Here is a 13,322-nt window from a genome sequence, read left to right on the forward strand (position 1 = left end):
GCACATTGAAACATTTTTCAGAGGCAGTAGATAGTAAGAAGGGAAAAAAATATATGAACTGGCTGAACTTTGGGCTTTACATTGTCCACTGCAGGGCTTTATTATGTTATTTAACTTTTTTAACGTGCTATGTTCAACAGCTGAAGATTGGTGAAAAATAACCAAAATCCAGTTTGACAATAGAACAGACACTTTTACTTTTACCACCTATTTGTGTCTTTTTTTTTTATTCCCCAGCTCAGCAGCTCTTTTGCAGTTTCTTCTTTTTTTTCTTCTTTACTTTCTATTACAGGGATCCAACTGTGACCCTGTTTAATATCAACAGCAATGAACAGTTTATGATTAGAGGGAACATAAAATTATGTTGCAAAAAAGTTGAAATACTTCTACTTCAATTGCAATCACTTTGAAATCAGTGTGGAAACCCCCCTAAACTGTGAGAAGTTGTTTGTAAGAAAAATAAAAGTTTGTATAACTTAAAGTCCAACAACACCATGATGGATTATTTGCTTTTTCCTGTGAAATAATAACACAAGGTCATCGGCCCTGCTTAGAGGAATGTGATTGGCAGAGAAGACCGTCTGATTAACGCAAGACGAACATCCACTCTTTGTGTTTATGCGTGTGTGTTTATGCGTGTGTGTTTATGCATGTGTGTGTGTGTGTGTGTGTGTGTGTGTGTGTGTGTGTGTGTGTGTGTGTGTGTGACAGGGAGACAAAGTGAGTGTGACTCTGAGAAAAACAGAAGTAGTAACATTGGAAGACGCAGCCAGACACACATGACATAAAGCGAGAGAGAGAGAAAGAGGAAGGGTTTGTAAGTGCGTGTGTGTGTGTGTGTGTGTGTGTGTGTGTGTGTGTGTGTGTGTGTGTGTGTGTATGTGTATGTGTGCGCGCTTGCGCATGTGCATGTGTGGCAGACATGTCCAGCTTTGGGCAATAAAACCACTTGAGGAACAGTGACACAGGGGAACTTCACTGTGCATGAACACACACACACAGAGACAGCTCACAAATATACGTCTTCACTTCTGCCTCTGAACACTGACACTGAAGCAGCTGACCTCATCGCTTCAACATCAGTTAAACATCTGCAGGTAAGAAATAATGACATTTCCGGAGTGAGTTTTTCTAATTTTACAGATGTGCTATATATATATATATACACACACACACACACACACACAAAAACATTACCCATTGTCCTCAGATTGTTCTTATTATCAATTTTTATCAGCATAATATGGAAACGTTGCTGTGAGATATATATAGTGGCATCAACTGCACAATCGGATAATAAAACATGGTTCACTTTCCATTCTGATAATGGTGATGTAGCTAGGAATTAATAAATACACATGCTTTTGCATATAGCAGAAGAGTGGTGCAATTATTTTGATTAGTATCTGCAGCTAATGTGTATTCAGACTGAGCTCATCTCTGTGTTTGCTCTGACAGTGTGCAGCCACTGAAGAGTCCATCACTTTTACACTTCATCTAATCACTTAAAAGGGACCATGCACAACATGTAAAATCATAATCAAATGATTCACTGCAAATCTGACAGACTTAGCTAAAAGGTTATGGCCAGGTCAGGCAGATGCTGGAGAAAAGAAAATACCAAGGGAATGACAAAGTATTTGTGATGTATAAGTTTTATGTTGTGTTTTACTTTATTAAAAGATTGCTAAGGAAGTTGTTCCCTTCTCAGATTGGTTTAATATTGGACATTTTCAGTGGTATCTTCTGCATTTCAGAAAAGAAAAACAAAACAAGAAAGAAGTCTGACGAAATAAACCCAAACTGTGTAGCAGTGATGTTTTTGTTTCTTTCTTATATTATCTATCTCAGATTGGCCTTTAGGAGGTCCATACCCCCATGTTTGGAACCTCTGATTTATTGTATTGAGTGAAGTAGCCAGATAATGGCAAACAGAAAGCATCAGTTAGATTGATGTTTACTTAAATTCACTTAAAGCACTAATCTGGAGGTGGTTACAGGTAACTGTTCAGGCTGTTCTCATCCACTGTTCGCACTCATACCTCCAAAAAGTAACGCATCATTTCATTTGTATATAACCAACGTAATTAGGCGTCCAGGACTGCGTCAAGGAGAAAATCAGACGACGTAGACATTGCGCCTCATATTGACATTCTGCATACCTGGTAATTATCTCCTTTGTGATAGAGATAATTGTACACATTAGAGCTAAGAAACCAGAACTGGTTAGGGACTTGGATCTGGTCCACACAGTGTTTCATAACATCTTTCACATGTAGGCAACACATGCTGATCCAACCCATCATATACGCACGCTTGGTCAGGACCCCTCGGTGTCACTTTTTAAACGCACTGGGTAGCCTACCCCTTAAGCGCCCTATGCAGGGCAGGGCTGCCTCTAAGGAGGAAGTCAGGTGACGTAGTATAAAGAGCAACAAAGTACACTTAGGGACGAGGTCGGGGTGGATGGATGGGTCAAACAAACACATAACTTTCACCCAGAAGGCCGCTGTTTGTGTTCCATGTGAAAGAAAACGTCAACGTTAGCAAATTATAATTGACTTGTTATACTTAACTAACGTTGGGTACTTATGTTACGTAACAAATGCGCTTATTTTAACCCAAACCGCAATCTTTTTTTAAACCTAACCAAAGGGCTAAGGGAACTGTTAGCCCCTGGCTAAGAAAGCGTTGACACTGGCACAATCCTGGCCAGTCCAAGTGGGCTAACCCCGACTTTAGCCCAGGGCTTGCTGGCCCTGTTCTGATGCAGGGTTAGGCAAAACGTTGACAGTGTGAAACGGGGAAAAGTAAATGTGTTCGTGTTCCATCTGACATTTAACCTCGGGCTAGTAAAAGTGCAGTGTGAATCTTATAGCGCTGGGCTTAGGTTAACCCGTGGTTAACAATGTGTGTGTAAGCCCAGGGTCAAATCTTAGCCCAGGGCTAAAAGAGGCAGTGTGAAAAGCATTTAACAGGGTTTTTACAGCAGGGATCGCTCATGTTGCTGGAGATTCATACTTTGTAAAATATATCATACTAAAACTGTTTTAACAGCATTTAGATGGCTATATTTTCAACATGTAGTGAGGAGCTGCTTCACCAGAACAGTTATGTAACTTAGACTTCTAAAAGACTTTCACTTTTCAACCAAATCTAGCAGTTTTAATCTTAGATGCCTACCTGCAAATCACTAATATTTGGAAGCCAGAAACACTTAATGTAAAAAAAAGAAAGAAAAAGAAACAGCACTGTGTGTGTGTGTGTGTGTGTGTGTGTGTGTGTGTGTGTGTGTGTGTGTGTGTGTGTGTGTGTGTGTGTGTGCGTGTGTGTGTGTGTGTGTGCGTGTGTGTGTGTGTGTGTGTGTGTGTGTGTGTGTGGCTGAAGGTTTTTTCTGTACAAATATCGAAAAAGTCGGCCTTTTTAAAGCAGAAGCTGTGAGCAGCTCAGAGCAAAAGAAATCTGTGGCGTGTTGTTGCTCTGAAAAAGTTTAAATGGTTCACAACAGGAAATCTTTATTGGGCTCAGGTCATTTCTTCTTTCCACCGCTACAAAGACTGAAGCTGCTGTGTTTTGTCAGACTGTTGCGTGTGAGTGTGTCTGATATCATTTCCTTTTTTTTATTCGATAATTCTTTGACACAAACAATTCTTCATTATTTACTTGTGATACTTTTTACTGTTGATATGCAAACTTTTACATAATAGTGTTGTAATGCAGGCTAACACTGGGATAGTTATTCTAATGTTTAATCAGATAAGTTCCCACCGTATGTAGCTCACACAGCGGTTGGAGGTTTGTGGTTGTTTGACACAGATCTGGGGCCCGAGTTGATTTACCCTGAGATGGGCAACTCTGAGTTTTTGGGTTCCAGAACAACTAATTTGAGTTGGTTCAATCAGCTCAGAGTAGGTTCACTCAGAGTTAGTGCAAATGTCTTTGCACACCAGAAACGTGTCTTGACATGGCACTGCTGCTGTAGCCATACATGTATGTTTCCCATTGATAAACTGCACTCAAGCAGTAGTATAGGCCTACTTCATGATAAACATAAATATATACTGATTTGATTACAGAAAAGACAATGTCGGCAGTATTGACGGCAAAATCGGCTACAGAATATTTTGTTCTGTATTGACAGGTGCAATATTTTAAAATCGATAATTAGTTATTTTTTAAAATTACATTTATATCTGTATTTATGTTAAACTCTAGAGACTTTTAAACATCAAAATGTAATTTATTTAATGTATTCGTGACAAAATGACATAAACATCTTGTCCTATTCTATTTTGAATGGAAACGCTTCCATAAGGTAAGGTTATGTAGGCCACATAACTGATAGACTGGGAAGAAAAATGATACCGCTCAAATAGGTAGATCTGGAAATGAAAATGAATGAAACTCAAGGTTTCTTGAAGAAAACCTGCTCCTGACCAGGTTAGGTTCACAGACTCAGTTACCATAGTAACTGACTCTGAGGTTAAGTTACTTCGCTTTCTGAAACGGGCTGGAGTTACCCTTCTCTCTCAGGTTTAAATAACCTCCCTTTCTGAAACAGAAAACCCAGAGTTTCCCTCATCTCAGGGTTAACAAACTCAGAGTTTGTTAACCCTGGGATTAAAAATGTTTTTTTTCTGTGGTATTTTAATGCACTTCCTCTCAACGTGCATAGCACAGAACAATGTCCACAGATAACAGCTACAGTTTGTCTCTGTGTTTCTGACTTTCTGTTATTTTAAAATAGGGACCGATTATCGGCCCTGTATCGGTCGACCCCTATTCGACTCAGTCTCGTTCCTCTGTCCAGATAATTGAAACTTCCTCAAACAGATAGATTATGTCAGCGATGTTACGTATTCCATGTCTGAGCTGCAGCAGCTGCTTCAGAGAGCTGGCACCTTTTTTTTTGTTCTAACCCTTCTGTTGTCCTCGAGTTTCAAAATCTGTATCAGAAATATGGGTTTCTTTTTAACCAAATTACCCCAAATAACATGGATGGTTCCCTACAACGCTCTTCGCTAGTACAATTTTGAATGAATTGAATTTTGAGTGTTTTATTCAATTTTATAGCATTTAAAAAAATGTAAATGGTTTAAACAGTATCCTGACTAAAGTTCGACATACACCAGTCTCTAATTATCCATCAACATACATTGATTTAATTTTAGTCAAAATAATTCATAAGTTCAGCTTTTTTAACTAAAACATTAGGTATAATTTCATACAAACGAAGTTTATTGACCATGAATTCCAAAAATAAGTGTGAAACTATATTAGTTAGAAGTTGGTGGTAGTGAAAAAATGTGTCGAAAAAAGCGACAAAAACTTTGAAAAAAAGGGACAAACACGTCAGAAAAAGTGTCAAAGCCATCGAAAAAAGTGTTCATTTTCTATTTTGACCCAAGAGGACATGGTCGGCGGAAAGACAACACAAGGGCTAATTCATGCAACAACTTATTAACCAACTTATTTAAAAGAGCAATTATAAGAAAAATGATAGCTCAAACTTTCTTTAAATCTTAGTTAGATTTTACAGAGCGACATCCTGGTTTCAATTGGATACACACACTATTATCACTGACATTTTGGGTGTTTTCCCTTGTTTGACTTTAGACAGAACCTGTCTCAGGAATAAAGGGAGTTGGTACTGAAATGAAAAACACCTGTGGCTAATAAAAGGTGCAGGACATGATCTCAACAAGCTTCACAGAGCTTCTTTTCATGTCATGTCTCGAGAAGTCAAGCTTGTGGTTTATCGCTGGTACACCACATCACACGTGTGTGTGTGTGTGTGTGTGTGTGTGTGTGTGTGTGTGTGACGTATGAAAGAAAAAGAGTTTGATTCAAAATAAATTGAACTTTATTTTTTATTGTTTGCATGTGTCATGTGTTTTGCTTCAATTACAAATGCGCGGTTTTTAAATGTTGGACCTGCAGCTGATGTTGTGCAGCAGTTTTATTAGAATAGCAGTAGAAAAGTATTCAGTTCACCCCCTGGAACTGATGAGTATCTTTCACTCAAACATGGAAGAAAGATAAGACTACTCAGAAAAATGACCGAGAGTGGCCGAAAGTGATAAACAACAGAAGAGACCTGCGTAATGTTATCTAATGAATTATATTCTTTTCACATAAAAAAAACTTGTGTAGGAAATGTCTCCTGGGTGAAAAGTCCTGTGTTTGTTTTACTCATCCACCACCCCAACCTGCCTCTTTATATTTGTTACTTTATGTTAGACTTAAAGGCATACTATGTAACTTTTCTCTCTTCGGTCCCCCTACAGGTTGTCTCATTGAAACTACAGCTCGCGCAGCTGTACTTCTAATGAGACAACCTGTAGGGGGACTGAAGAGGGAAAAGATACATAGTATGCCTTTAAATACAATAAAACATTAGCTTAATACAAAAGAAATCACATAAAACTATATATAAGACACACAACATTTAACAGGAAACAGAGTGTAAACATGTCATTTTCACACCCATAATTGTATTTTAAGCCAACACCCATACCCACTCACACACACACACACACACACACACACACACACACACACACACGCACTCTGACATGTGCAATTGTATACAGACACCTTGGCACCTTCTCAGACACTGAAGCACAATGACTCATCTGACTCGTCACACACACACACACAGTTTATCCACAAACACAACATTCCTACCATTTACTAATGTCTATTTTCATAGCATCATATGCATATTAAAGCTAGTGATCGGAAAAGATTACTCGTTTGAGAGAGGTGTTTCTTGCCCCTCATGTTTCACTAAGACTTCTTGAGTGTTTTTTGCATGTCAGTAAAAGAGGAAGTAACCCAAAACCAGGCACTTTTAACCCTTGTGTTGTCCTCTGGGTCACCGAAGCTCAACGCCAGGCCAATACAAAACGTCAAATAAACTGGACGGGTCCCGGTGACCCGAAGGACAACACAAGGGTTAAACCGGCTTCGAAATTAGAGACTATCTATAGTTGACCAGGAACCTGGGTTTAGTCTCCTCACTGCTGCAAGATGAGAGAAAACAGGAAGGAAACACAGAGTTGTCTTTGTAATAAACAATTTGAATATTTTACTACATAAATATGATATTTTGTTTGACCTTTCTGACAGACCAGCATTCTACAGCTAGCTGGTATTAAAATACATTGTGTTAAAGTGCCCATATTATGAAAAAATCACTTTTTCTGGGATTTGGGGTGTTATTTTGTGTCTCTGGTGCTTCCACACACATACAAACTTTGAAAAAAATCCATCCATGCTGTTTAGAGTGAGATACGGTTCCTGAATGTGTCCTGCCTTCAGTCTCTGGGTGAGCTGTTCAAAATCGGCACGGCTTGTGACGTCACAAGCCGAAACGAGCAGGCTAACCGCAACCATTAGCTCGTAGCGTTAGCATACTAACACTATGGCTAACGCTAGCATGCTAACGCTAGCATGCTAACGCTAGCATGCTACCTCGTTCTCAATAGCAAAGCACTGCTACAACACACAAGTTCACCATAATCTACAAAAGAACTACTTACATGTGCGCCCTCATTTAGAAGTCTCCCAGCTAATCCTGCCTTGTAACTGACCGAAGTTGTAGAAACAGCCTTTCTTTTACTGTCTATGGAGCTAGCTAGCTGACATGATCTACATCTGAGCTACTGGGCATGTGCAGTGCAATCAAAGATAGTACAGAAGAAGAAGAAGACAAGAGGTCTCACTCTGTAGCTAAAACAGAGACCAGGTGAAAAGAGGATCTGCAGCAGTGAGAGAGAGCACTGCAGTACAACACAAATATGGTGTTTTTTGAAAATTAAACCATGTAAACCTATTCTGGTACAACCTTAAAATACAATTATGAACCTGAAAATGAGCATAATATGGCTGCTTTAAATTAATAAAGGCTGTGTAGATTATAACAGATGTTAACAGACCGTTCCCCAACTCGTCAAATACCAGTCCACAGTCCGCGCTTTGTGCGTACGGAGATTTGAAGCAGTGACCCTCCAGTTCCCAAACGTCCACACGGACTGAGCTATGCCGCCCCCAAAATAAACTCATTGTGGCATTTGAAGATGATCAGTACATTTCAAGAAGTTGATGCATGATTCTTGCACTTTTTGGGTTGGTTGAATGCATTTATTGTAAGTAGCTTTGATTCTGCTTTGACATAAAAATATAATATAATTTACAAATTAATAACTTCTCCAGTCAGATTAATAATGTGTGTCCTAAAACCACTTATCTTATTGCTTCAAATTACTGTAACTTATGTATTTTAAAAGGGGCAGTAATGATAATTGAAAAAAGTGGACTGGGATTGCCTCCACATGGCTCTCACAGACCAATCCCCAACTTGTCAAATACCGACATTTTGACTAGACTGTGCAAATGTTTTACCCCTTTTCAGGCTCTGCAGAAACAAAACTGTTCACAAACTGTATTTTCATATAGCTTTTAACTAATCCACTTTGACCCCCATATCCTCTTGTTGCATTTTATTCCTCGTTGTGTTAGAGCAGGAGTTATATGATGGGTTACATTTTGATTTCAGTGTATTCTCTGTTTTACAGCCAGACCATGTCTCGCAATGGCTCCCTTTCCATCCTTAAGCTTTCCAAGAATGACCAGGCGACAACTGTGGACGTCGACGCCATCATGGACAACGTCTCCATCGTCCTCTACACTCTGACCGTCGTGCTCGGCATCACAGGGAACTTCATGGTGATCTGGGTGGCCGGGTTCAAGCTCAAGGTGGATTTACAATAGAGTTCCAAATAGGAAAAATTAATGTTTTCCTGAAGCTGACTGTCCCATTAATGTGTTGCTAATCTCCATAAAAAGATATTATTAGCGTGTTCCATTTGTACTCAAAGTCTGAAACATTCCCCATGACCTCGGATTTTCAAGCTTGGAACTCAGGCAATCGCCGAAACCCTGTGCTAAAAATCCAACATGGCTGCTCCGTGCATCAACAGTTGTAAAAGCTGTAGTAACATACAATTATTAGCACTTCTGTCTTATTTGTGTCTCACTAAATCAGTCATACACGCAGCGCTGTCCAATTTCTATCTGTGGACATGTTGTTACGCTGTTTGCATGCACAAAAAAACAGTCTAACGCGTTGTTGTAAACTAGCATTGCTAGCAATGGCTAACCTAACTAGAGCTAATGAAAACAATGAAAATCCGACTTGTAAATGGAACGCATTCAACTCGGGTGTGACGTCGTTCCCAGCTTCGGCTTCCGAGTTCAGAGGTAAATGGAACGCACCATATGATTTATAAAAGACCAGACCACTGAACACTACATCTGTTTATTATGCTCCATAATTTTCTCTCCAACAAGCCAAAGTCAAGTCAAAGTTCATCTGTTATATGCCTAGTGCATGGGTAACTGAGAGTGATACATGGAGGAGGAAGTTTGCTGGGTGATAATCAGCTCGTGTTAAAAAATTAACAAAAAAACAGTGATTTCAAAAAAAATTAGGAGTGCGATATTTAAATATAAACTACTGAGCTCATTTCTGCATTCTGAAAACCAACTGTGTGTAACGCATACAGTATGTTATTAAAGCATTCAGCTTATGTACGCTGCCAAAAGTATTATCACACTGTTGGTTCAATGTTTTTACTTTAGTTAATGGTCACAATGGTTTTTGTGCTAACAAAACGAGAAATTCTCCTTTCTGTCTTGATTCCCCTTCCTAGTTTTTTACTTTTAATTTCTTCTGTTCTCCTTTCTCCTCAGCCAAAAGTCACAAACGTGTGGCTGGTGAATTTGGCGATTGCTGACCTAATCTTCAGCTTCACGCGGGTCTTCTCCCTCATTAAGAAGCTCTTCTTCGACCACTGGCCCTTCGGCATCTTCATCTGCAAGTTCAACGGCTTCTTCAAATACGCCAACATGTTCTGCTCCGTCTTCCTGTTGGCTGTGATCAGTCTGGACCGAGCGCTCTGCGTCTGGCAGCCCGTCTTCACCAAGCGACGGCGCACCCTGTGGGTGGCGAGGGTGGTGGCTGTCTGCGTCTGGAGCACCTCGATCCTCTTCAGCGCTCCGTACTTCGTCCACCGCCAAGTCTACCCGGGGAAGAACAACCTGAGCAAGTGCTCTTTGGAAGTGAAGGAGGCGAAGGGGGGGAGCAGCAGCACTAAACTGGCTCTCTATTTTATCCGCTTCCTGTGCGGCTTCATGTTGCCTTTCATGGTCATCCTCATCTGTTACATCCTGGCCGGATTTGGCATCCGACGCACCCGCCTGTCCGGGAAGTCCCGCCCCCTGCGCATATTAGCATCATTAGTTGTCGCCTTCTTCCTGTGCTGGGCGCCGTACCACTGCCTCCTGCTGGTGAAGATGGTGGACAGTAAGAATGCTGTGGTGAAGATCTGGCACCCGTTGGCGAAGGGCGTCGCCTACTTTAACAGCTGTGTGAACCCACTGTTGTACTTCTGCATGGGGCTGGATGTGAGGGGGCGCTTCAGGCAGAGTTTGGCGGGGGTGTACAAGAGAGCTCTGGCAGACGACGTGGATGGACAGACGACCCAGTCCAACGATCGCTCCTTGGATGACAGCAGCGGGTCGAAACACAGTACGGTCGTGGTGGCAGGAAGGAGTCAGACAATATTGGGTGTAGCTAAAGTCTGAGGTTCTCCCAGAGTTCCTTTGATCATTTATAAAAACCATAACAGCTAGAGAGTTCATTCTTTTTGAAGCAGAAAGCTAACCTTCTGTCTTTCGTGATATTATGTTGCACACTCGTGATGACGTCATCACATTTCGTGACGTCCGGTGCAAATCCGCGTGACACCATTCTTAAAACCATCAAAATGCCTTTTATATTCTGCTCATAGAAAATTAGCATATCTCAAAAATGTTTAAATAAGTTCTGGAGTGTTTAGAAATATTTAGTTTAGTTTCTACATTTAGAAATCTTTTGGGTCAATGTGTTTTGTGTGTTTGTTTAGTTAAATTAGATGAAAACAGATGTATTATTTATGACACAATTTCAATACTTGTATTCATTATAATGGCTTAGTGACTTGCATAACCTTTTAGCTCAGGTTGTACTGATTGTAGGGATATGAAGCACTCCAGTGTTAACTCAATGCACATCAACAGTACATGCAAATAACTTTAGTCTTGTGGAGAGAACCATCTGGAAGGGCTTTTGAAACTGAATTCTACAACTGCCATTCAAAAGAACCTTTTCTTTATCCATTCCAATTCATTTGTTGACATACTGATGTCAGAATCACATTTTTCTGTAAAGTTGTTTTGATGCATGTGATTAAAGTCACAGATGGAAAGTGGAAGTGTGGTGAGTGTGGAGGAATAGGAAAGAAGGCAGAGGGAAGTGAGACTATTACAAGGAAAGCCAGTAATAACTTGACGCTGTCTTGTGGTCAGGGGTCACATTGAAGGGCAGGTGAATTGAAATTGTACAGCGTTTGAGATAATCTATCACTTGGTTTATTATTTTGGTTTTCTACCATCAGAGATGCTCCAAAGGGTTTTATTGTAACAGTAAGCTCGGTTCAGAAGTGAGCAGAGCATTTATGGCTTTTATGGGACAAATGCATCTGGATAATAATAATAAAACGAAGCCTATAAGCTACACAATGAACATCAGTCCTTAGCAACCGACTCATAAAAAAAACTATGTACTTTCTCTGTGGATTACTTACACACGTCTGTGCAATCAGACTGTTTACCTTGAACTCAATGCTCTTTAGGTATCATGGTATTTCTGTTCTGCTGTTTGTTTTTTGTTTTTTTGTTGAACGTCATGAAGCTCACAGTGTTACATTTTGATTTAAATGTCACTGCAATTAGGGATTATGAACCCAGTTCTTCTTTATTTGTTGTACATTTCTGTAACATTTCTGTAACACATATTACTTGTAAATAATATAAGATCATAGAGAAACTGTTGCATGAAAATACATAAGAAATATGTTTAAACTGTTTAACTGTGCAAAAGTTGTCAACAGATGCCATAAGTGTTGGTGGTCCTTTATAAATAAAAGAGTGTTAACTGTAGTGTCTTTAATACGCTGTCTTTGGCCATCCAAGATTGTAATTTGCATGGTAATTGAAGATATAAAGAAAATACCACATTTCAAGTTTGTTCAAATTTGTCAGTTTTCAACCTTTTCTCCAAAAGAGCAATTTAAATTTTAAGTATTGATCAGTTCTTCAGGACATATAGTCGGTCCTCCAAGACTACTGTACAAAAGTCTGAAGGTGTGTGTGTGTGTGTGTGTGCGTCTGTCTCTTGGTTAGGTTCAAATAAGTATGTTTGTTACATAACTTATGTACGTACTTGAATACACTCTTAAAGGGAATTTCTAAATATTCAAGACAATGATGAGAAACAGAGACACGACAGATTTTAAAATGTAGCACTAACCTGTAAATATAATATAGCTTTTCACAAACCATTATTATTGATTATTATAAAAATGTACAGCAGAGTTAAACCATCTCTTGCTGTTCATTTTACTGAACAGCATAATTCTCCTTCTTTAAGAACTACTGGATTTTTTAACAGGCAACCGTCTAACACACTCAAGAATAACAAAAGGAAAATGAAAGGGAATTACAAAATCAGGATTAAAGTGATTAAAGTTGAAATGGACACAAAGTCAGGTAAAATATAAAATATTCCCCATTCACATTTTTATATGACCTTCACAAACTTGTAGTTTAATCATTATTATTATTATTATTATTATTATTATTATTATTATTATTATTATAGTGTTGATTGTGAGGTGAGGTGTCAATGCAAAAGCGTCATAGTAAAACAGATTTAAAGTTAAACGTAAGTTCAGATCTTTCAGATAAAATGACAGTGACATTATTTTCAGTTTTTGACTCCTTTTGTAAGAGGCCACAATGTTTTTTAAAACAACTTTCTTTTGTTATTTATCCACATCTGCTTTTTTTATATTCAAATCAAATATGCACACACGCACACACGCACATACACCTAGGGGTGAGCCTATTGAAGAAGTGATTAATGTCCTCATTCTAAAGTTCTAAAACTATATTGGTCCTGACAAAGATAGGACAAGAACAGACACACACACAAACACACACACACATACACACACAAACACACACACCGAAACAAACTGAAGTTGCTTGTTTTACAGTTTTCTTCGGTTTTTTTTTTTATTTATAAAGGACAACACACATTAATCAACATTTCTGTAAATGTGCCAGTGTTAGCCAGCCAGCTAATTTTCAACTGTAGTCCTTTTTAGATCAGAGTAGCAGGAAGCAGCAAGATATTAGTGCAGGTTAATCTATAC

The 13,322-nt window shown here is 39.2% G+C and overlaps 1 protein-coding gene and 1 long non-coding RNA gene across 2 annotated transcripts; both read left to right on the forward strand.

The window, feature by feature from the left end:
* The first annotated feature begins 887 nt into the window (after positions 1–887).
* Positions 888–12,044, forward strand: LOC116046360 (C3a anaphylatoxin chemotactic receptor-like). Its single transcript, XM_031294694.2, has 3 exons — positions 888–1,097; positions 8,580–8,760; positions 9,757–12,044. Exons 2-3 carry the CDS (start codon positions 8,587–8,589, stop codon positions 10,648–10,650), a joined length of 1,068 nt encoding a protein of 355 aa, XP_031150554.1. The 5' UTR covers positions 888–1,097; positions 8,580–8,586; the 3' UTR covers positions 10,651–12,044.
* On the forward strand, positions 8,780–9,748 carry LOC118493462. The gene is made up of 3 exons (XR_004895432.1): positions 8,780–8,995; positions 9,050–9,359; positions 9,499–9,748. It is a non-coding gene; the product is annotated as an uncharacterized LOC118493462 (long non-coding RNA).
* Positions 12,045–13,322: the final 1,278 nt, after the last annotated feature.

Source organism: Sander lucioperca, chromosome 16 (genome assembly GCF_008315115.2).
Source record: "Sander lucioperca isolate FBNREF2018 chromosome 16, SLUC_FBN_1.2, whole genome shotgun sequence".
Lineage (NCBI taxonomy): Eukaryota > Metazoa > Chordata > Actinopteri > Perciformes > Percidae > Sander > Sander lucioperca.